The sequence below is a fragment of the Anopheles arabiensis genome, chromosome 2 (genome assembly GCF_016920715.1).
Source record: "Anopheles arabiensis isolate DONGOLA chromosome 2, AaraD3, whole genome shotgun sequence".
Taxonomy (NCBI): Eukaryota; Metazoa; Arthropoda; class Insecta; order Diptera; family Culicidae; genus Anopheles; species Anopheles arabiensis.
The window spans coordinates 25,698,244-25,723,180 of NC_053517.1; the positions used below are offsets into that span (position 1 = coordinate 25,698,244).

Genomic DNA, 24,937 nt, shown 5'->3' on the forward strand with positions numbered 1-24,937 from the left:
ACGTTAGCGCAGCCATACAGCAATTTTGGCGTCGGCAACAGGAGCATCCCGTTTAATGCATTATTGATGTTTTAGGCGGTTGTGTGATGTCGCCCCATTTTCCCGCTCCATCCTTAAACTGTGCCTGTCGCCTGTGAAAGATTGCTGGCAAATGAGCAAAAGACACTGTGTGCTCTACCTCTACCGGGCAGACGGGAGAATGAGGTTTTTGAAAATTAAAATCACTCTTCACGAGTGCTGGGCGTGTGGCACACCATTTGCATAATTTTGCGCTTCTTTTTGCGTGATGAATCGCAGCGCCATCGCGAACCGGGGACGACGGATTGGTGGTCAAGGGGGGATGTTGTTGCCAGGATGCTTTGCTCGGCCGGCGTAATGTAACCAACGCCTCGTGCACAAACGAAGACAGACGATAACTTTATTTACCATAAATTGTGGGCATTCGACAATACCACAGCAGACAGTTTCCCTGGAGAGAGAGAGAGAGAGAGAGAAATGGAGCGTGAAAAGCAAATTTTTTTAAAAGACAACATTTAACCGTACCGAACCGACTGGCTGGGATGGGAAGGATTGACGCTGTGGGGTTGAAGCGTTATGTTGAAGCAAGAAACCCGTCCACAAGATCGTTCTACCGCGTACCAACACTACCACACTCTTCGCACCGGCGAATGATCGGTAAAGGGGCGCTCTGGTGGCTCATTGAATAATTTATCAACGCGTGTATAAAAATTAACATTTTTCCTTCGATGCTCATTCCAGTGGAAAGATTATTTTACGCCCCTCGTAGTAAAATCGATCATTTGTCGGTTTGTTGATGGAGATACAAAAAAAAATCATGAAGGAAATCTACACATTTCCGCTACCGACGAGCGAATGCAAATAATCGAACCAAAACACACATCCACAAACAAGTCATTAGCACCGCGTTACGTTACGAATTACAAACAATTCATCGAACAAAATGTGATGAACGCACCGAGAGAGTGGGAAAAATCACTGCCCGTATCAAAACAAAATGCCCCCGCCCCCCTCAGATCCTCCCTTCCGGGGTTGGTTGGCAAATTTGTTGCCAGCCTTGTCGTTGCAGTGCCCGAAATCGATGCCAGGCGGAAAATCGAAATCAAATTCTACCTTTCCACGGCATTTCCTCATCCCGGACGCCGGGCAGTTGTCGCACAGTCAGGTCGAACCGGTGTTACTTGACACGGAAAGCTTCTTGGGTCTTCTTCCTCGTCTACTGGTGCGCTACTAGGTGGTACGTGAGGTACAAGCTGTGAAGATTCGAGCGATTTGCTTTTCTTTGCTTCCGTTGATCGCGGATGGTACGGCGGGGATGGAGAGAGGGGGGGGGGGGTAGTAAATTGTATCACGTACTGTTTGCATACGAATTACACACACATACACACCGTTTGGTGATACCCTCCGACCTGGAGAATGTGGTAAAAGTGAAGAAAAAACGAGACGATTTTATCGGTGAAAACGTTTCCGTTTTCCGTGCCGATGCGAGGTGAGGAAGCGTTATGCAGGTGGAATGGTTGTTGAAACGTGTTGAAGGTAGATGAAAATTTGATGTGAACAAGGAAAGAAAACAGATTTGTTAGGATTTTTACTCAAACAAGAACACACAGTTGTGTCAGTTAAGTTCGACATATTAACAGCTTTCCAACAGTTAGTTTAAAAAGAATCAAACCACTTCCCTTAGGTTGTTCGTGCTATTGCTCAACGTGCTCTCTTTCTCGCTTTCCCTTCTGATAGCACTGCCGCCAATCTATGAGAAATCAAAACTTTCCGCATAACAAACAGACAAACATTGGATCATCAGCACACCGCCGCACAGGAAACCGGATCACGCGCGTCGCTACGTAGAAGCGCACGTAGACATCCCCAGTGCAGCTCAGCCCCAGCAGCCAGCGCGCTTAGAGCGTTTGCGGCATTGCGATTCGTTACTCTGGTGGCACTATGTGGGTGGTGGCTGCCAAGTGCGAATGTAATTGACAGTCGAGTGAAAGTGATTGCAGGCAAATAAAATCATATTTTTCGAATTATATCGCATGCCCCGACGTGACGACGGCGCTGCGGATCAGCGGATCGTACTCAGAGAGCGAAAACCATTCGCCCTTGTGTCGTCTTACAAAAGGACGGCCGGGCGCATCGGTGTCGTTTATTTTCATACTTGTTTATCTACAAACATCATCGCTGATGATGAGCAAACAGCAACACGACGATGTTGTGCTATTGATTCGCTATCGAGTGGAGATTATACAGGGGCGAGCATACGTACGTTGCCATCGACACTTGACCGTGAGCTGCCGGAGTTTGATGTTCCAGCGGGACTAGCAGCGGATCTGGTTTGCTAGCTAGCTAGATGGTGCGCAATACTGTGGATTAATTGTACGTGAAATTAGTTTAATTACGTCGGGGGAGATGGAATGCCAGACCAGACGGGTCTGTTTGGTGGTGGCGTTTCTTATCGATCGTTTGTATCTCGATCGATTTGGGATCAAGTTTATAGAGTGAACTACTCTTTACAAAGTGTAATATAAAATCAACAAATTTTAAATACTTTCAAGTGATGTTTTAAAATTATTTTTCAATTCTTTTAAATTAAAAAATAAAACAGGAAAACGAAAAAACGAAATTCCAAACAACTTCTTTACGCTCCTACACCATTAACCTTCTTAACGTCTTCATCAGCGGTGAGAGCTGCATGGTCGCAGTGCTTTAAACGTGCCACAGCCTTGCCACTGCGCCACGAGGGGGAAAAACTCAATTATCGGAACAAATGCGTAACTAATTGTTTGCAAGTAGCTAAAAAAGTGGTAGAAATTGCTGCCGGAGAAAGGTTTCAACCGTTTGGTCTTAAAAATTAACGGCTGTGGGAGCTTGCCAGCATAATACACAGCGACTAGGATGTGGAACCCGTTTTGTACTTCGCGCGCCAAAGCAAACGTGCAGCCGTGAATATTACAGCAGAAAAACGCGTTGGGATGGGACGGAAAAAAACCTCCCATGACGCAGTCCCGGACCCAAGCCACGTTCGCTGGCGTAATGATGGGAACTAATGCGAACGGTCTGCTGTTAATGTTGCGCAATAAATTAGAACCACGATTTATTTGCAGTATTTGTGTGTTTGTGTGTGTACGTGCAGCTAGCACCCGCTGGCAGGCAGGAACTGAAAGATTGTGCTTTTTTCGGCGGTCACTCGCGCGCAAATGGCTTCCGGAGAAAATTGGATTCGACCCACCGTACGTGGGTAGGCCGTAGCTGACCTTTCCACCGCCAGCCAAGGGACGACGGGATGGGTGCGAATGTTAATTGCGGCGCGCGATTTTACTAACAGAATTGTATCGCCTGTTTACAGCGGCAACAGCACCATTGAGGGACTTGTGGTGAGCCGTATAATTTTTAACGATTGACAACGGTGTACTACTTTTGTTTTTGCTATCTCGTTTGACCGCCCTGAGATGGGAAATTTCATGTCCTTACGAAGCGCAGCGAGTAGCGAAAATTGGGTCAATATGTGCGTTAAACTTTGTACAAGCATACATCATAGCCGTCGTAACGGATGGCTGTTGGTGCCACTTTAACACAGGATGTGTGTCCGTACACCTTAACGAGTGAAGCCAAGAACTGACTGACAAGAACGGTATCTGATATCTGAGAGCATATTCGATCGTTTACTACAAAAAAGGCTTAAAGCTTATGTGTTAATAGTTCAACATGAAATTAAATTCAATCTTTATTCGCTAAATTCAAAATGGTTTGATTAGTCCATTGATTTAAAAATCATTGCTTTAATAAAGGCGCTTAAAGCTTTTAACTTTTGTTACAGAGGTAAATAACATCAATTATAATATAAAGAAATATGTAATGTTGTTAACGTATAGAAATGAACATTTAACGTGCAAGAGTTGCGTTAAGTGAAAGAACAAAAATAATTAAATTACAATACAAACGATTGATGATTCAATAATGGAAATAGATAAATCTACGATCCGCAGGTAAAATAATTAATAAAGAATTTAAAAACGAATGATTAAGGCACCGCCATGCCCATGCTCCTTCCAGGAACTGCATGAGACGCTTCCCGTCTAATACGTTTTAATGCAGCATGTGGGTCCGAAAATGTGCCGCACACGGTTCAGCTTGGTGTACGCGTGGATGTAATCGTGATGGGACTTGAAGATGATCGTTACGTCGTTCGTCTCCCCTAGGCGAATCATTTTGCATCGGAACTGCAACGATGGATTGAGCAAAAGAAATCACACGGAATTAGAAACACTGACGGTGATACTTCGCCGCACACTTGCTGTCAAATCACGAACGCCCTGTTGTGTCAAAAACACACTGACGCCACACAACGCAATTCCTAACCCTAGAACATTCGATGCTAATGCGTTGGTATGTGTGCCATTCACTCGCTGTGGTCCAGTGCATCGTTCCAATTTCCAGAAATGTGTAAATCGAAACTTACCTCCCTAATGCGCGTTATGTTAGCAATCGTTTGGGATATGATCGCCGCCGTGCGGTGGTTCTGCAGATTGCACAGCAGGAGGCTGCGTGAGTTGCGGCTTTTCGACACTTCCAACCGCTGCGTGACGCTGATCTGCATCCCGTGCAGCGTGGCCAGCGCCCGGTCGATGTGGCGTGGATCGACGTAGCTCACGTACGCAAAGCCCCGGTTGTGCTGCCCAAAGTCCATCAGCAGGCGTATCGTGTGCACTACGCCGGCGTTGGAAAAGATCGGCACCAGCTCTTCCGGCCCGTAGTTGCGCGGGATGCCCTTAACGTACAGCTCGTTGAACGGAAGCGCCTCGGTCATCCGGCTTTTCAGCGCGATGATGCACTGTCCATTGCTGTGCTGTATCACGTACGTATTACCCATCCAGGTGACCGGCATTTTGCTCTGGGTAGGGCGCGACAGGACGCTGCAAGAAAGCACAAGAAGCACATTAATCACTTTACCCATCAAGTTTTCGGCGATTTAGAATGCACAGATATGAGCTAATATGGTGTGTGTACCGAATCTGTTTGCAATTGAGTGAAATCGAAGAAGAAGTCAGGAAAACGATTGCGTGAAAACTTTATAAACCTGTGACGTCACTTCCTGCAACTTAGGTGAAGCGAGTGGAACGTGACCGCTCGAGTCGGTTGACGCGATGTGGTGTGCGTGCGTTACATCTATCTTTTTCTGCGCTGCAGGATAAAGTTTTTACAACGCACACTGTCACACGCCCGTTTGCTCGCGAGCAGAATCAACAAGCCATCTCGCTCTGCCCGCTACGAACAAACGAGACAGCATGCTGACACGCGCGCGACTGCCGCACATCTGGAGATCGACATCTCACGTACACACAAACACATACACACGCACCGCGCACATTAGGCGAAAGCGATAGAAGAAATATTGGCCATAAAAGGGACATTTGAAGGTTATTTGTGTAGCGCAAAGTGACAGATCTTGGGTTAATTCTCTCCGCCGGCATAAAGTGGGTAATTTAGCGTGGCTTACAAGAGTTCAGAAATTGTAATCTATCTTTAGCTGAACTTTACTGCCTGTACTTAGGAAGAAAAAACAAAGAACACTCCATTATATGAAGGATGTAGGTAAGAGTAGAAGAGAGATAAAGAAAACCCATGAAATGAGCGAACATTTTGCATGTTTTGCAATCGTTTGAAGCTGTCACTATTTTTAGTAAAAGTCCACCCATTTTCGGACCTTTCAGTGTGGCGTGCCAACCCTTTCGGCACTTCATCCTCCACGGCATAGGTACGGCAGTATCATCACACCAGCACCGGTATTCGCTCGTCTTTAGGATAATTTACTGTTTCAATTACAATGTCTCCCGTGACTGCCGTACCGTTTCACCTGTCCAATACGGGCTTCCCCGAAACGGTTTTCTGCACTACGGTGTCCCGGGTATCGGTGGAAGTTTGACTTGCGTCCAATAATTTAGAGCTAATTTATTATTGAATTAGCATCGATAAATCACATCGGGAAATAATTACAATATTGTACGCTCACGGGACATCACCTGGCACGCCCCCTCCACACTGGCCGAACGCAGCCGCCGTGAGTAATGCCAAGCGTTTAATTTCAACAGCTCGTTAGATGGCGCGGTACGGCTTCGGACGATTAAGGCAGGTTTTCGATCCCAAGGTTTCGATGGATGAATTATTTGAGCAGCCGCGATGGGGCCGACGGCATTACAGCAGGCTTCCACGGCTTTCATGGAGTCGTGGGCAGAGTTTAAGGCGAAACTGAACCGTGTAATGGTTAAGTTGTGTTGTTTGTTATAGTCGATCCCTCACACGGAAGCGATTTATCATGGAGAAACTTCACTTGATGGAAGCTTTACGGTTGAAATGTGTTAAGAGCAGAATATTGGCAGTTGGCAGTTGACGGGTGTGTGTGGTAAGCAAAGTTAAACTTCTAACCCTAAGCTAATCTAACTGGTAAAGCATGTTAGCTCAAACACGCCTGTAGCTGATCCGTCTCGCCATACAGTTCCATCGTAGCGGGCAGTCAACGGCCACCACAAAATTTGATTGATTCTGCTTTGTGGTCCTGCCTGCATATCGGTGCACACGACGTTGATGGAACCGTTTCGCAAACTTCCCGTTGTGCCGGTGTCAGTTTGGAGCGGATGCAATTGCTCACCGACATAACAGGCCACCGCGAGCAACACTAGTACCAGGAAACCCGCTTTGGATAAAGTAGGTAATGTCGGACAAACGAAGCTATAAAGATTCGTTTCCAAAGTTCCCACTGCGAAACTGCACATTAAAGGGGAAATTTAAATAAAACGCCACTATCTTAATGGGCGGATCGGTTCTTTTTTTGTGTCTTCTAATAGCACTATAAACAAAATCTTGCCTGCATCGGTACTTTCCCTACGAGAACCGGGCGGCCAAAAAGGAATGAAGACAATAAACTGAACTTGGCTGCAAGATAACTTCAAGGAAATGTGTCTGTTAAAGGGAGAAGTTGTGCGAACGTAAAAGGCACTTAAAATCGGTCTACTCCTAGAGGGGAATGGCAAATAGTATTGAAGAATGTGAGTGTTTTGTTCGTTTAATGAGGCAGTCTATTTTATTTGCTCAGTTGATGCCCATTGTTCCCCTTTCGGATGATAGTGCGGTGGTAGGTTGTGGATCACTATTCTACATTTGCTTGAGAGTTTTTTTAATTACTTCAGCATATCATCGTCGAGATTTCATATTTTTCTAATGTCGTTGTATTTATGGGCCAGCTCAGGGTTAAGTCAATACTGCTGGTATGATTCACAACAGTTGCTCGGTATGCTCAGTCCAGTCCAGTCCAGTAATGCTTCACATGCTCTTCTGTTCATACAAGGCTTTGCGATTCTGCCCCATGACCTTTGGACCATGTGTGTGATATATCATGGACTGCGTATGTTCTAGCTGTCTTACAGGGGTTTCCAGGAATTCTCATAGTTGTGGGACATTTTTATAAATTATTACTTACGGGAAACGAATAGTATGTAATGGGAATTGGACTCTATAGCATCCGTTTTGGGCAAATCCAATTTCTTTGGAACCTGTCCAAAAAGAGTGTCATAGAGTCTACTTCCCAATACATAGAGTTTACTTCCAATAGGATAGAGTCAAGGAAGAGTCCCAGAAATATGAGAACACCTGAAAAAGCACCTGTAACTGGCTCTCAGGATTTGATGGAGCCAATTTAGATACTATTTACGGAACAAGGCATCTCTGTTTGTTGCTATTATCGTTATCTGAAGTGAAGACCAACCCCGTAGCACAAAAACATATCCACAATCTTGAGGATGTCACCACCAACGTATGCATTTCTGCTCCAACGTGTTCTATTGTGTTCAGAATCTCAAGGTAAAAAAGATAAAGCATATAACCTTCTCAACTTGAATTTAGTCTTTTAACAGTATCCTGGCGATCCGATTAGTAACTTATTTGATAGTGATTCTCCGAGCATTTTTTCTATTATTAGCTAGCTTTAACTGATCTTAGCGACTAATCTGACTTGGTCCATTATTTCTCAACTGCTATCATCAAAATGATTTCCAAGCAAATTCTACAACATTCCTGCAACAGCGACAGTTTTTACCAATACGATATAAGTCAAACACAAGTTTTCATTTCCTTATACACTAACACGGGTAAACAAAACCAACCAACATGTACCCATAGGGGTTCAATTTATATGTTTTATAACAACCATCTCCATCGGTGGCGGATGTATTTCATTCCATCCAACTTTGGAACTTTATTCCACCCACTCTCACACTCAGTGCAATGTTCCACCATTTGGATTACCATTTTCCTGGCCACTGTCGGTTCTCCTGCCGACCTTATAATCGTTCTCCTGCTCCAAAAAGTCGTACAGAAAGATTACAGACTGTTCGGTTCTCCGGCGAGAACAAAAGCCACCAGGGGCGGAAGTCCGGTTTAAAGAAAATCCAAACAGAGTAGGATATTAGAACTTCATCGGTAAATATCCGTTTCATGGTTTCTGCAATCATCCCGCTCCTGGATGGTGTGGCTTCCCTGTACCGGCCCCAAAACGAGCAAGCTGGAAAGGATCAGGAAATGTGGTTGGACAAGGGAAGAGAATGGGATTGAACCTCGGGTTCCTTCATATCTTGGTATATTTAACCAGCAACCCAACATAGCGCTACGTATTGCTTCCGCACACACACACACACTTCCCTTTGCTAAAACACAGTCTTAGAACCTTGCAAGTCTTTACCGCGAATTTCGATAGCCAAATGGATCGGTAAGCAAACTCTCTACCCGCGTGAGGGGTAGGATAGCAGTAGCGGCAACCAGCAGGCAAGCTCAAAATTGTGACCCGGAGCGAAGAGTAGTGTCTTCCCTTGCTCTATCCAATCCCGATCTAAAGCCGTAATCTTGCGCCGTACACCGGTGGTTGCAACCATTTTTCTATTTCCGGTCCAGCGTGGGGAGATGCGATACTTCCACCAGCCTGGCGAGCGGATGACGACGGGGGGACATTGTGCCTTGCGGGGAATACGGAAACTTGCTCGCTGAAACTTACTCCATTATCCGCAGATGCCGGTAGAAGCGAAAGGGAAGGCCGGTGGTACGTTAGTAACATCGTCGTACGCCGGCTGTGTTTGGTTCCGGATATCCCCGGGGTGTGTTCTGTCTTGGACTGCTCCTTTCACTCCGAGCTTCAATGTCAATGATGCGGAGAAATGATTGAACCCCTTAGCCAGCCATAGCCGCTTGTTTTGCGCTTGTTGGAGAAGAAACCGGTCCCAAAAATAAAGGGAAAGATCGCCGGGACGACGATGGTTTAATTTGTGGACGGACGACAAAAGGATGCCGTGTTGCAAATAGGACCACGGGCCGACGACACTCACACACACACATATACTTACACAGCGCTGCCGATAAAACGGTACCTTTTTACAAAAGGGCCAGTAGTGGCCACCTCAGTTAGCCGGTCGACCGGGCCGAGGACGTTTTCATAATTATTCCCGTAAAAATGCTACAAAATTTGCATTTTAGACCGCATCCGAGGTTTGACGATGTTTTTTTGCTGTTGTTGATCTGTTTCTCTCCCCCGTCTTGTCGTTTCCTTCTTGGTGGTGTAAAGCAATAGCCCTTCTACCTTCCCAATGCCATCGTGAAAACACGTTTGTTATCTCGAAAATATTCATTTCCCTGCCAGCGTGTTCCCTTTTTACGAACCGTTTAATTGAAGTAATGGATGCTTCCGTTGTGTGTGTGTTTTCCTGTCCATTCGACCGAGCACGGAGACTAACGAGCGCAAAGTAAAGATAAGAACGCTTGGCGGAACCCTGGTCATCTGGCTGATGCGAAAGCGAAGAAAGTTTGTGCAAAGTGTTGTGTCACAGGGAAAGAGCAAAGCAAAAAAAAGCTTAAACTATAGCTTAAACAAGGCAAAAAAACATCGCAATCGAACGGTGAGCATCATCATTGGGCCAGGTAACAGTGTGCGCCATTGGTGGAAGTTGCGAAGTTACACTTGCTGGAGTGGAGCGAATATCTGCTTCTACTCTCTCGGTCACCATAGGAAGTTTGGTACGGCTCGGCCTGGACCTGAACCGTTCGGCACCGGACAGGCAGGAGAGCGACAATTAGCGAGGAGATGAACGTCATTTGTTCGGTTTGATTGCGGTCATTAGTTTTCGGATGATATCGCACCGGTGGTGGTATCCTTTCCGTCCACAATGGGAGGTTTTATTACTGGCGCCGTTTGAAAACAAGGAAACGCCTTGGTGTGTACTCTGTGTGCTCTTTCAGGTGGCGCACAGGAGGGACCCCAGTGGTACTTGGTCCCGTTAAGGATTCAATTACAATGAACCCATATCTTTACGTTGTGAAAGGTGAGCGTGTACTTGAAAGGTTAGCTGAAATTACCCAGTAGGGAAGCAAGGCAAAATTAATTAACTGCGTCCACATTCGAAAGGAAAAATGCAGTGAAGCTAAAGCAGAGCCACAGCAGTGCAGTAAATGACTCAGTTAAGCAAGGGGTTTTGTAGATAAATAGAGAAACTTAGAAGCTATAAGCTGTTGTGATACATAAACGTTTCTTACTTTGTCTGGTTCTAAGGAACATGTCTGTGAAAGCAAATGACAGCTTAATGTCGCTCTTTCATTGTGCAAACTCTTCATTGTACAACGCTCGAATGAGACATATAGCGTAGCTTTACATACAAAAGTAGCACCCAGGATATAGTGTCATCAGACTTATGCAGGGACGACGTACGGACAGGTGAACACACTTTTGATCTATCTCGGGTTAAAGGTCAGCAATGACAACATCATAGCAGCTGACTTAGAAGCACACAGGATGCCGGGGAAGTGTCAACCGAGCAGTCTGAGAAGAAATCAGTTCACCACAAGGAACCGGTCGTACCAGATATTAACAGTACTCATATAAGCTTCAGAGATATGGACACTGTCCAAATCGAAACTCTCTTAGCCTCACCGTTCAAGAGCAAGATGCTCAGAAGCTTGTTTGGCACCACCGTATCTGTGGAAGAACAACGCTGTGTAACCCAACCCAACATACCGAGGCCAGGTAATGTGCATGCAATTGGAAGACCAATCCGGTAAAAAATAACCAGCGAACCGGTCAATGGAGCAGGTAAATGGAGTATGACAGAGATCCGTTTTGTCTCTTATTATATCTCTTATTACACTATGAGGCTAAATAAGTTTCATTTTGAGCGACTTCATCATGACCCTAAACAGCAGTGTTTCGTCAGATTTGGCCAGAATAGGCTTCATACTTTAGAAGTCCTTATCGAGTGATTTACCGTACGTATTGTTCGAATTGAAGTCGGAGTAAAGGTAACCATGTCCGCCAAACGATCGATTCAAAGTTTCTTTCTGTGCGATATTCTTCCAGTTCACAAGTTCTTGAGCTGTCTACAAGCTGTTTACCATGTGCAGGTGTGAATTATCCTTGCACAAATTGACCAATTCCGAAAATTTCGTCCAATTTGTGCGATAATTTGCAATCCTAGCTACTATGTCTCGTCTTAGCTGCACTTCATATCAGCCAGAAAGCTTTTACGGAACACATGTTCAATAAAGTGTTAATGCAAACTAGAGGCTTCATTTAAACGCGCCAAAACATTGTTCTTCGAAAACATTCATATTACAAAAGTTGAATTTCCTGACGAAGCAAAACTCAATCCTGTCCTGGAGGTGCTCCAGCAGACGAAAGTATGGGAACTGGAAAGCTAAATTAGAAATTATTACTAGCGCAATAATTATCCCGGTACGCGAAACAATCCCCAAGTACACCACGTGTGCGTGTACAGCATCTCAATTACAGCGTAACCTAACCCTTCATACAATCGTCTAGCGGATGTTTCCCCTTTTCCTTTTACAAATTTACCGCTTAATGATAGCGAACGTGTGGGTGTGTGTGTGTATCGGTCTGGGTAGATGGGTTATTGTTTTCCGCTTCTCTCCAACAATGTATCCCTCTTTACCGCGCACGGAAAGTTTTGGACGAGTTAATTTTTCACTCCACTTGCTTGCTTGGTACCTGAACAACAATTTGAGCGTTCGGATGGGTTACCGACGGAGGGTTACTACACTGGCAATTACAGGGGATGATTTTTGTGCCCGAATGCGGCGGGACTGCTCTGCCGTACGAGCGCAAATGCAAAAGTCATAAATTGGTTTGCTGCCAAGGTGCCGTTGCTGGGGATATGGTTTATGAGCCTGTCCGTTTTTACCCATCCGGCAAGCAGCAGCAAACGCCTGGTCGCCCAGGATCGGTTAGAGAGGTAGATATTACGGGGAAAAACCACCAATCTGACACGATGTTTCGGTAATCCTTCCTAGCCTACACCGGGTACGTTGGCCTGGATGGACTCCGGTACAGCAGCTACTGTAGCCCATTGCACTGCAATGCAATTATGGGCCCCATAGCAAACCCGTAGCAGCAACACGTTAGCACGCCGAACGGTGGCTGAACGGTGTCGAAGTTGAGGCGCACATAAAGATCGATCCGTTTTCGTTGCGTCGGATTGGTTTGTGTGGCTCGCAGCGAAGCCGGTTTTGGGTACGGGCAACGAGAGCCGTTTGGGAAAATGACAACGACGATGATGATGATGATGTGTGTTGCATGCGTGTTGGGAGTGGGCAGCTTCACTTTCCTCCCGGCGGCACGACGACGGGCTGGCACGGTTGCAGCATCACAGGATATTATTCAATCCGTACGATTGGATAACATTTTCCTGCCTGCCAACGAGCCGAACGATGTTCAATTTCCGCTACGACACAACCACCCAGCCCGTCCCTTTCAGTAGTCAGTGGGACTGCTCATGTGCATCGGAAACGGGAAGGTTGACACTAATGCTCGACGAACGATGGGGGTGCGCACGGGCAGGCAGGATAGAGAGAATGTGTATCTATAATTATATTGAAATAGGGTTTGATTTGTTTCAAAATGTTATTTAAAAAGAGTGGCAAACATACAATTACTCTTTCTCTCCGCTCTTGCACTCTCTCTTTCTCTCTCGCGCGCGCGTGCCTTTCGCATCCACCCAACAGTCAAAAGCCGAAGATTTTATATTGACCTTTCGTTTTTTCTATCTGTCTCTCGCTCTAATTTGAGTGATTTTCCCTTCGTGAGTATCCACGAGCTCCCTTGTGTGGTTGTTGTTGTTGGAAGTTGAAACCGAACCCCCTTCGTGCGCTGCCAAAATCAGCGAAGAACGAAATCGAGTGGCTCAAGCGAAAAAACGAAAAAAAAGACGAACGAGTGTGCTGTGACAATAACACACACACACGCACAAGGCGACACCCGAAATCTGGTGCGATACCGGCTTTCAGTGGAGCAAGTACACACATGCACACATTTGGCCACACCAGCGCTCTGTTCTAGTGCAGGTAGTTTTCTGCAGTCCACGGTGATACTACACACAGCCACGCACTTGGCGATACACGCTGTGTGGTGGACGTTCAGAATTCAGTGGTGCAAATACACACATGCATACACTTGGCGACACACGCTCTGCTGTGCGGTGAGATTTGTGTTCTGTGTCCAGTGGTGCAAATACACACACACGCACTTGGCTACACACGCAGTACGGCGCGGTTGGCTTGGCAGAAGCGCATACACACATTCACGCAGTAGGCTTCACTTTCAGTCCAGTGAGGTTGGTGCTTGTGTGGTGTTGCAGCTCTTGGTGGTCAGCGGATAAACCCCGTAAAAATGGAGATCATTCTAATTTAAGGTAAGTAAAAGTGATTAAAATTATCAACCAACATCCCCCTTCTAATTAATATAATTTTTCTTCCATTTCATGTGTGTTTCACGGCGAACGGAGACAACAAAACCTGTGGCAGTGTCGTGGTGTTGGAGATGGTGGCCCGTACAGTGCAGCGAGAAGAACTAGGCGCGACAGCGATGTGGAGCAGAAAGTGCTGTGCTGATTTTTCTCTGTGCGAGTGTAAAAAGTGTTTGTTAAATTATGTGCGTTAATTTAGAATTAAGTGCAGTGGTTATTGTGCATGTGTTGTGTTTTTTTTTGTATTAATGTTATATAAAATATTCAATAAATCGAATCATATTGATATAATGGTTCGCACTGTATCATTTCGGAAAGAAATCCTGGGAAAAAAGGGGGAGGGGGCTATTTTAACGAAGGGTCGTGCCGAACTCCGTTCGGGTTTTGCTTCGGCTTCGGGTTTGCTTCGGCTTCGGGACCCGACGGATCGGTTGAATAATTTCGCCAACTCAGCTTCAAAGCCAGCTTCGATCTCAGCGGATCTCTGAGTGCTGGTGACCGGTGGGCATTTAGTGGGCACGATCACTCGCGAACATCAAACGACCATACCGGCAAAGGAGGGTGCACAGTATTGGCAATATGCGAACGAATTTTAATCTATTCGATTAAACACGCGCCTACCGTACTGGGGGAGGAGGGGATACGAGCAGCAGTAGAATCGAGGGTGGCACAGAGGATCACAGAGGCAAAACGAGACAAAAAGCGGGACAAATCTGCATCTCGGAGTCTGGGAAAAACGGGCATTAGGGCAGAAAATTGGCAGCTTCCCGAAACGCGCATCGAGTCCAGCTTTGCCAATTGGAACTCCCAACTCCCCCTCCCTTGCCCGTCATTCCTCACAATCGGTTCTTTGATGCAATCCCTTGCCCTACCCGGAACTCCTGGTGGTTCGCTCCGACACACTAATGTGATGTTAAATGACATTCGATTCGATCACAATCCCCCAGGTCAAATTCCCTTGTGCCTGTTCTGTGTCACCCTTTACCCCTCCCTCCCCCGTCAACCCACCGAGGTGGGGTGCTTAATGCAGCTAGCCTATGCAGCAACTCCGGTGGTTTCCAATCTGTGCATCAAAGCTCGGCGTCAGCCCGTGAGTAAGAGCGGTGGAAATGCGATGTGGCAAATGCAACCGATGCAACCTGTTTGATGGTGTAATTAATTTTTCGGAAAGGCTGAAAATGAAACTATAATTAAACGTGTACATAAACGCGCCCACGCCACTGTGTGATGGTGATGGTCGTAAATGCATCTTTTACCTAAAATTGACATCCTTTTTTCACCCCTCCCCCCCCCCCCATTCCCTCGGTTGTAAATGGCGGTTGATTGGCAGTGCTTCGAATCGGTGCAGTGACACTGAACCTACCCTGGGTAAAATGCACACATTGAGCACAAGTGCCTCCAATACAGTTAGTTACCGACGCCCGGCAGCAGCAGCTCGTTTAACACGTTGTCTGCCACCATACATGCTCACCGAACTGCTCCGTCAGGCCACGGAATCACTCTTTGAAACGATTGCATTTGCTTTTGTATTTTTTCTCTTTTAAATCAAATTCACCAATTCTCTTTGTTGTCTCAGTCGCTCCACAATGTCGTTTGTTGGGCTAATTCCATGGAATTTCATTCTTGGAACCCCCCCTCCCCTCCCTTCCCTTTCCTTTCTTTACCTCTCGCAAAAGTCGGTGACATTCCGACTCCAACGCTTTGCAACGCTTTGGTGACGCGCATGCAAACGATGCTACAACAATGACAGGCAAAGCATGGGCCGATCAAAGGCACGTGAAACTGTGAAAAGATCGTTTACGTATTGTCCAAGCTGTCCCGATCAACCTCAACTTTGTGATGAGTGTTTTAAGATTGTGCAAAGTGTTTTAAAAGTAAAGGATGAATAAATGAACTCCAAGATCTTATAATTATTGTTCATTCTCATTCTCATTTATTTATGAAAACATAATAGAAACTCATTTTGATATTTTAATCATTTTTTTAAGAAATAATAACCGTGAAAGAAAAGCATTGTGAAAGAACCGATCAAATACGTGCAAATTTATCTCTTGTAACACGTCTTTTACAATGTGTAATGTGTCAGCCACTATGTGGCTGACGTGGCCTGATCGGAAAAAACCCGTCAGCCACATAGTGGCTGACGTGGCAGACAACGTGTTAATTGGCCCCGATGTGTGCACATTAACGTTTGAATGCACCTCACTGCAGCGAGGAGTGACGTGGCCTACTGTCAGCGGAAATCGTGACATGCTGTTTGTCCACGCTAACGAGTGGTTACAGTTGTCCCCATACAGCAGGAGGGGATGGAAGGTCACATTTCGATGATGTTGCTCACACGCTTGGATGGGAAGTATTTTTTTTGTTACGCCAACCGATTAATGACCAAATTCCATGCGGCGCTGCCTATTCGTTAGAGAGAAAGGAGCCACGTTTTCCACGTGTTTGAATGTGCACACATCCCCGAACGCACTGGGGCGTGTATAACACATTACCCGCATGCACCTAACGCAAACTAACAAAGAGAAAGTGGGGAGGAAAAATCGCACGCTTGGTAGAGAAGCTAAACCAGGATTTGCTCTTGCGTGTTAGTAACGATTGATGTGCGATGGGCTAATTTTTGGTTGCGGATGAACTGCCAGGACACCACTGTGGTGACTGTGGTTGTCATTTGTTTCGCCGTGTTTCGGTGATGACAAAACGGGGCAGAACATCTGCATTCAAGTTACGTGTATGTGTGTGTCTGTGTGTTTGCGTTGCTTCACGCGATGCAGCTAAAACGCACCAAAGGAGGGTCGGTGGGGACTCCGTATTTATTGTGTATTGTTGGTGCTTCAACAGTTTACTGTTGAGTGCGTTTGCTGGACGCGATTTGCATGCACATATGGTCGTGTAATGCGCGTTTGCCAATGAAATGAGTCGTATGCAGTTATATTGATGATTAATTATTTGCCTCTTTCAGTGGACAATTGCAGTGCATGATGAATGAGAGAGCATTAAAAGGATCAGATAGCATCGTTTTGGCCGTTCAAAATTTTTCTCGTACTTCTGCTGTTAGTTCAATACTTAGCATTGTGTTTGCGTATTTTTCACTGTTTGTTGCTTTAAGCCAACCATTGTATCACACTCTGAAACATTCAAGTACATAGAAGCAATTATTTCATCTAATTTATTTGACTAAAACAACCATTTTTTTCTCAAAAAAAAAGACTTGTTTTGGCGGAAAACAGAAGCTCTATACTAAGGATCTTTATAATAATACTGATTCATTTCAAGTACCTATTTTGCTTCCACCACGTACAGCACGGCACGCATTCTGGTGCTCACCTCCGAATGCTTTGATAGCTCAATTTTATATTTAATCAAAAATAAAATGCACAATGCTCACAGCTAATCGTTCGTTTATTGCACACTGGCTGAAACATAAAGCGAAACCACGCGTTGTATTTTGCCGCTCCTGATCAGATAGCTGGCATTTCCAGCCAAGCCAAGGTGCTTCTAAATTCCAAAAAATACACATACTCACACAAAACTTCCTTTTTGGCGTTGAAGTCGTTTCTCTCTCCCCTGCGAGATTGCCATTGTCAAGTTTTTCCGTCCGCGCAGGATCGTACCAGCCCAGTAGCAGTCAGCTTACTTCGAGACGATTGTGTGCCATGTGGATCGCAAAAAACTCCTCCTCGAGTACCTAGCCACACATATACGCGTCTACACACACACACACACTTCCCACTCACACGGGGTCGGTTTAAACGGAAGCACTACAGTCCGGGCACGTAATGACTGCTGGCATTATTTTAATAGCTTAATACTTTTGCTCCCCATATGTTCACATCCTACTTATACACTTGGCGCCACCACCACCGTTTCCCCATCTTGAGCACTTTTCGTGACATCTGCAGGGCAATCTCACCGTCTCCCAACTGCTGAAGCAAAGGCAAAGGCACCGTAGCGCCGAACGGCGTAAAAGCGATTCCGTAATCTTCTGCCACACCGAAAATGGAAGGTATCCGCGGAAGAGTGTGCCATGTGCACACCGGAGATACGCACAGGGCAACTTGCACCACGAAAAGCTGCACAGTGCTGACGGGGTCTGTGTCTGCCAGTGAGGCGGAAGGAAGAATGCCGAAGCCAATTCTTCGCCCCCAGAGCTTACATTTTAACGTGCTTCGATTTAGTTGCTTTGCGGCTTTGTTGGAGTGTTTGAACGCTCCGGGAATGGTGCGAGCTGGCAACGATTTAACAAGCGATTTAACGGCAGTTACATAAAATAAAGCTATCGCGCTATCGATTGCCAACTGTCACGTACCGAAACGGGGCGTACAGATGATTAAATATCATTATTTAAATGCATGTATATGTATATAATTTTGCCAAAAGTTGAATCCTTTTCGGATGCGTTCATTGAAGCTGGATTCTAAGAGTTCCTTTTCTATCTTCTTTTCTCTTTGTCAACCAACATACAAAGCCAAATGCTCTCTAACCGCCGTGCTTAACGCTCGACTTGCGTTGGAATCGCTAGAAGCAAGAGTAGCGCATAATATGCTTCAAAATGGCTCTTGTTGCTCTTGCAGCACCATCATAACAGTCAATCATTTCGAGTGAGTTGCAACTGCATAAGGTAATGAATGTACCAGGCCCGAGTCGCGCGCTTCTCCCCCAGTGAGTCGCGAACGAGCTTTATTGTTTAACGAAATGAAAAGTCGGCGTCGAGTGGATGTAAAGTGTGGTGCGCTACGGGCAAGGCAACGCTGCCGGCGACTCCCGACTGGAGTGGCTTCTTATTGCTTTTTATGCGAGCGTATTAGTGTCAGGGTTCTCTCTATCTCTTTCTCTCACTGATTCGTGGTAAGTGCACTTGCAGCGCAGTTGCACAATTTATTTCAGCCACTGATTATGAATGAAACTCAAGGCACTGCTACCTTCTCAAGTCTTGAACCGTCTGGAAGAAGAACGGTTGCAACCGAAGTGCAGCGCTGTACCGGGCCTGTATGTTCGCCTTCGAGACGGCTTTTGAACGGTTGCCGTTGTCCAGTTCTCCGGGTGGAGCCGCATTTAATTGACAGTGACCGATGACTCCCTGGAACTGTGTCGCGGTGACCTCCCTCCGCCGTGTGGGACTCACACACTGTTTCACTTACCATTTTACGATCTCGGGGATTAGCCTGCAAATGTGCTAATTCTATTTTATTCTCTTTCTCTCCCATCTTTCTTCCGTAGGTAAGTCGTAGCTCCCGATGTCCGAACTGGCCTGGCGGTGGTGGTGGTGGTGGTGTGCGTCATAAATTATGGGCCCCAGTCGTCGTGCTGTGCACCTTCAGCATATCACATCAGCACCTGATAATGGGGTTTAGGTGGACCCGCTGCTCCACCACTGGAGCTCACAAATCTGCATCAGCAAGCAGCAGGCCAGCGGACAGACACCCCCACAAACACACACACAAACCCTTGCAAACGGTGACAACGTACTTTACCGGCGCTGCTGCACAGTGTGCTGAGCTTGCAACCGACAGTCAGCCGGAAGATTGATTCATGCAACCAGCCACCCCCGTTGGAGCGGTGTTCTGCACGCGCCGTAAGGTGTCGCCATCGCTTAAAGCACACCCGCTGTCGACAGAATCGAGTGCGGTATCCACTTACATTTGTGTGTAGTCAGTGATTTCATGGTACAGAAAGCGATCCCGATGGTAATGGCACACACCGGTCGCAGCAGTAGTAGTAATAGTAGTAGTAGCTACGTCTAAACTGAGTCGACCCGGAAGATGTAAGCGCTTCCCCTCCATACAGCCACCATGCCAGCCGACCACACACCACGGGCAAGCTCAGTCAGGAGAAATTAATGGCCACGACGGGGGAGCCGAAAGCGTAGTGGATGCTGTTAATGTTCCCGCACCAGTATGGTACCGCTTTGTGAGCATGTAAGCAGTTCCTTTGCCCGACGCGATCCTTACGGCATAGGAGTCGTTTGTAGCGACGTTTGTCCGCGAACAGTGCAAGCCGGAACCGTTTCCGTCTCGAACGTAAAGGAACGGTGCACACTTTAGCTAAACTTGGGCACTCCATTTTTCTATGCTCCTTTCTGGGATACAAAACTCTACGCTGCACAATTGCACTGCGAACTGCTGCAAGCCATTCAGTGGCAGCCCTTAGCTGCGCCGCACGCCACTCTCTAGAGCGGGCAGAAAATGGTAAGGAAAGCAAAAAAGGGAAACCCCCCGCCCCCACACTCTTCTCGACGGTGGCCACTCCACGCCAAACCGGGTGGCGATAATTTATGTGCAATTAAACCTTTTGCTCCCGGGGCTGGCGCAAATGTGGTACGCTTCCCTACCAGGTACGAACGACGGCTGCAGAAAAACGAAATCTACACTCTTTTCAATCGTCCACATCCCGTGGGTCACGAAGCCAGTTCAGCGCCGAGTTTCTAATGTGTTGCGAGGGATTAAATGAGAACGATTGGGTTTTTAATAAGTGCGCTAAAAGCGCTTGTAACGGGCGGCGGCGTCTCGCTCGCGTCACTGGGGAAGGGAGAGCATCTTGCGCACGGAGACCTGGGGAATGGACTTTCTGCTCCAATTTCTATCCTTCCTTTGCCTTGCAGGCGGGGTCAAAGTAGGTCTATTACCGGAATGTGAGGCACTTAAATTCCGTTTGATAAATTTTTCGATTGAGGTGGCGGTGGTGTTGGTAGGCGCAGATTGGAGAAGCTGAAAAATTGCTACAAATTAGACTGATTTGTTGCGCCGGGAGGGCGAGCGCCTTCGGAACCGGTACGATGCGACTGTTCATATTTCGAACGTGATTCAGCTGGTGGCCAGTTTTGCTGTTGGACGAAGATGAAACAGATGGCCAAAAAGTGTAGCGGGAACGGGAACGGTCGGTGTACGGTACACGGTGTAGCAAAATGTTACACTTTTTCTTAATTTATTGACAGTTAATTACACTGCCAAAGCCTGCCAATAGCTGAGACTTAAAGTATGATGAAGTGTTTGAAAAATTATGCACCAGACAAGCAAGCAAATTGAGCGAGCTAATGGCAGGGTTAACGAGCGTTTGAGACCGAGGAATGATTTGCATTCAGTTTGAGCTTAGAGTGGTGTAAAAATTGTGATGATTTGGGGTAAAGTTTGAGCATACCAATGCTTTAATCGTTTAACAGTAGTCTCATGAAAGAGAAGAACTCCATAGGAATTGAAAACAAAATATCTAGAATTCATTTTAACTTACAAGAACATCTAAGAAGGATATTCAAATATTCTTGGAAGGCCGTTCCGGTAGCAATAAGGAAACACCCTGATGGTTGACTTCTGATCGAATCTCCCGAAAGCTTTTCTTGTTTTTTTCGAAAGTAGACGATAAAGATGTTAGAAAATGCTCAAACTGACCACAATACAGCCATCAACCTTGTAGTAGAGCTCTTCCATGGATTCTAATACGGGCACCGGGTCAAATTCCTGTGTCCGGCCAGCGAGGGCAGTAGAACAGTAGAGTTCAAATTCAAAGAAACACTGAAGAATTCAACAGAAATGTGATTTTATAAGCACTCAACAGCGAAAAAGTTAGCTTTGATGTTCCACAATTGCAAAGCAACCTTGCTATGCTCGATACCTTGCTTATCGTTAAAAACAAAAAGATTTAATACTGCTGGCATGTCACTTCACTCTGCCAATGAAGTGTAATATTTATGCATATTTTTACTTCCTCTCCGTTAGCTCAACACACATCAAAGCAAAGAAAAACCCATTGCTAGGATGCACTGAAACTCACCCGCATAGAGCCGCACTTTTAATCCTTCCAGATCCTGTTACTAATGAGGGGTCCAGGCAAATGGGCCCTTTTCTATTGGGACAAACGCTGCGCTCTCGTTTTCTCTAGCCCCTTTCACAGCACAATGGAAAAGATACAACAAACCGCACCCCAAAACAGTGTGATTAGTTATAAAGCGTCATTTTCTGGGCAAAGAAGGAAAAAGATACCAGCAACCGATTCGTTTCATTTCGTCCCATTACACCGGCTGGAACCGTCGGGGATCGGTTTTGGGGATCTTTGTTTGTCTCTTCATTTGGCCAGCAGCAAAAAAAAAAACGACCCACACACATATCGGCGAAGGATTTAGTTTCCGTCCGGCGTCCGGCAACAACGTCTTCATCGCAAAACCATGCTTCGCTTCATTGCCGTGTAACGCTTCATTAGAATCCCTCCCGTCCGTTGCTTCAGTAAATAGAGCGCTCAATCGATGCGCGTGAGTTTATCTAATCATCGATAAATCACGATATTCTTTCACGAGCTTCTGCAGTACCGTGGTTCGTACCCGTACCGAAATCGACCGACACCACCGGTGGGAAGCACGTTTCAGCTCAGGCGAAGTGACCAAAGAGAGGGCAACGTAGGGCCCAAGATTTGGGATGGTGGCAAAAGGGGTTTGTGAAAGTTGAAAGTCACGAAGCTCATTGGTTTTAGTGGTTGAGAATTAATAAAATCTTTCTCGCTCACTCTCTCTATGAAGCACTTGTTTCTCGTGCCGTTTACACTCCTCTAACTCTACGGGGCGCCTTCCCAGTGGGCACCACGAGGTAAGAAGTAAGGCTTCCGCTGACTGACGGGGGCAGCCTGACAAATGGGAGATCGTTTTGAGTGGAACAGCAGTGCTCGATCAAACTAAAGCTTCTTCGAACGTTTCAACGAGCAAATTGCGCTTATTAGTCGGAAGTCTTACTGCCCCCCCCAGCACCGGCACGGCAGTCGGTTGGGTACCATGGGCGTCATATGACCGTGCTCTGTGTAATCCGATGGTCAGTAAAGATGTATGTGTGTGTGTTTATGTTTGGATAGAAAATCGCATATGCGATTGCTTTTCCCTTCCATTGAGCAATCTCCGGAATGGTTTGGGATGAAAGCTTTTGAAACGCTGTACGTATCATTGGTTGTTGGTAGCGGTCAGTAGAGTAGTAAAGCCAAAGATAAACGATCCCGTATCGGTACAAATGGAAGATTACCCATAATTTATTTACCAATTCATCAAGCAAAGCCAATCGTCCGCTCGTTGCTGCTCGTTGACTCGACTTACTACCCCAACGTAACAGGGGCTGGCCTCTTCGTGACGAGCGTTTGAAGATGTACGGCGTAGAAAGCAATTCAATTATGAGATCGTTCGTTCAAAGCTTGAGATTTTGAAATGGAAAAGGGCAAATCTATTTTCCATAAATTGAATCGTACAAATTGAGCTGCTGCTGTCTGTTTTTTGCGTTTTAAAAGCCAACACACTTGGTTGTGGTGTGTGATGGACAACAGCGATAGTGGAGCAAAAGTGGGTAAGGAAAAACAATCCAATAATGTAATGTCAATAGGTTCACGTTTCCACATCTTGTCGGCAAAAAAGTTCCTTCATTATCCGTACGCTCGGTACCTCGTGTGCGGAGTTTTGCCTTAACCGATTCTAAATGTAGTAAACCAGCCAAAAGGAGCAGAACACACCGAGCAGAGCGCAAAAAAAACCAGCGCCGGCTACTTCTAATCCTTTTACTGCCTCCTCGCGTTTGACTTCGTGTCCACAAACCTGTTTGATTGAAAACATCTTTGCCAAACGGTTTCTTGAATAAATCATGACGGAATCCACCTTTTTCAAATTAAATTATTCAAAGCATGAGCAAAAGTAGGGCGGTACGAAAGGGCTTCGCGGTATGGTGCAGCGACGGTGCTCGGATATCCTTTCCTAAGTAATCAGTCTGTGAATGCATGAAACCCCAAACCGAGCAAGCGTCCTCAAGTCGGCACCCAGTGTCGGAACGATTTGGAACACAGGAAGGAACACAGAGCGGGTGCAGGACGAAAGGGGAGGACAAAAATGTCGCGTCGCTCGGTCAAAGGGAAACCGTGAAGAGATCAATTTGCAATGTAAATCATGCTTTTCTATAAAATAATGATAAAACCCTCTCGAGCAGCAGCAGCAGCAGCAGAAGACCATCCCGCAAAACCAGAACCAGACGTCGGTGCGCTTAACGCGCTCTGGCGAAGGGAAAGCTGAACCATCACCCAGCAGCTGAATACTTTGCGGGGAAAGTGCTCCTCGTAACTGTTCCACCCATTGATTTTCCCGTGTTTTTCCCTTTGTGACGACACTTTTTGCAGCGCTGACTCATCCGATGAACGCGCAATGGTGTCTGGTCGATCGATCTGTGTGTGTGACCGTTTTGTGCAGCGCTAGTGATCTGTGGTCCCCATCGGGATGGAGGAATATCCCTCCTTCCCGTCTATAAAAAGCTGGACACAAAAGCTGGACGATGCATTTCCGAACAGCGGGCCAATCGTGATCCGTCGGTTGTGCACCGCCCCTGCTGGAGATGGAAGATGGAGCATGAGATTGAACATTTATTTCATATGTTACTCTGCTATCGACCCGATCCGCGGAGCCTGGAGCGGGGCGAGGGGCATTGTTCCGCTGAGAGTGTCCGGATAAAACACGAAGCGCACTCGATGGTCGGGATATTAAAGTCCCCGAAGCTGTTCGATGCAAATGAAGCTTTTTTTGCGGCCTTCCCTTCCCTGTTGGCAAATTTATGCAACTTTTCGGCACCAGCCCGGGTGGAGGCGAGCTGCACAGAAACTTCGGCGGACAGTTGGGTAAAAATGCAATGAGAAAAAAATGTTCACACAAAGAGCACATTACATTCGCAATGCGCATCCGGGTGGAACTAATGAAATAAAATTTTCGATCATTCAACCACACACACACACCGCTTTCCGGTTGCACTCTTCCTGGTTGGGGGTTTTAGCTGCGGTAACACGAATCCCATGTATAGCGAAGCGAAACAGATGGCGCTGCAAAAGCGAGACAGCGAGAATCTATCGATGCAAGTTAAAGCACACACAGATAGCATCGCGACTTGACCACTCCGGGTGGTTCCTGTGTGACAAGTAAAAGCTTTCCGGGGGGAGAGTGTTTTTTTTTGTCCGCTCTCAATCCCCGCTCTCAAACCCCGTTCATTAGACGTGTACGCGTACGACTAAGAAAAGTGTGCGAGGTACGGGGCAAAGTTCCCACCATAAAGGGATGCATTTGTGTGCAGCACATGAACGGCGACAACCTCAAGAATCGTAATTTATTGGCTTCCGTGGTAAGTTTTATTAGACCATTG

General features: G+C 46.4%; 2 protein-coding genes across 4 annotated transcripts in view; one reads left to right on the plus strand and one right to left on the minus strand.

The window, feature by feature from the left end:
• Window positions 1-24,937, plus strand: part of LOC120893688 (MAM domain-containing glycosylphosphatidylinositol anchor protein 1) — a 230,951-nt gene that overhangs the window by 103,183 nt on the left and 102,831 nt on the right. The gene's annotated exons all lie outside the window — the stretch shown is intronic.
• Window positions 3,768-5,222, minus strand: LOC120893689 (RNA-binding protein 47-like). Its single transcript, XM_040295715.1, has 3 exons — window positions 5,023-5,222; window positions 4,475-4,928; window positions 3,768-4,235 (listed from the first exon to the last, which is right to left on the minus strand). The coding sequence occupies exons 2-3, from the start codon at window positions 4,898-4,900 to the stop codon at window positions 4,092-4,094; spliced, it is 570 nt and encodes a 189-aa protein (XP_040151649.1). The 5' UTR covers window positions 4,901-4,928; window positions 5,023-5,222; the 3' UTR covers window positions 3,768-4,091.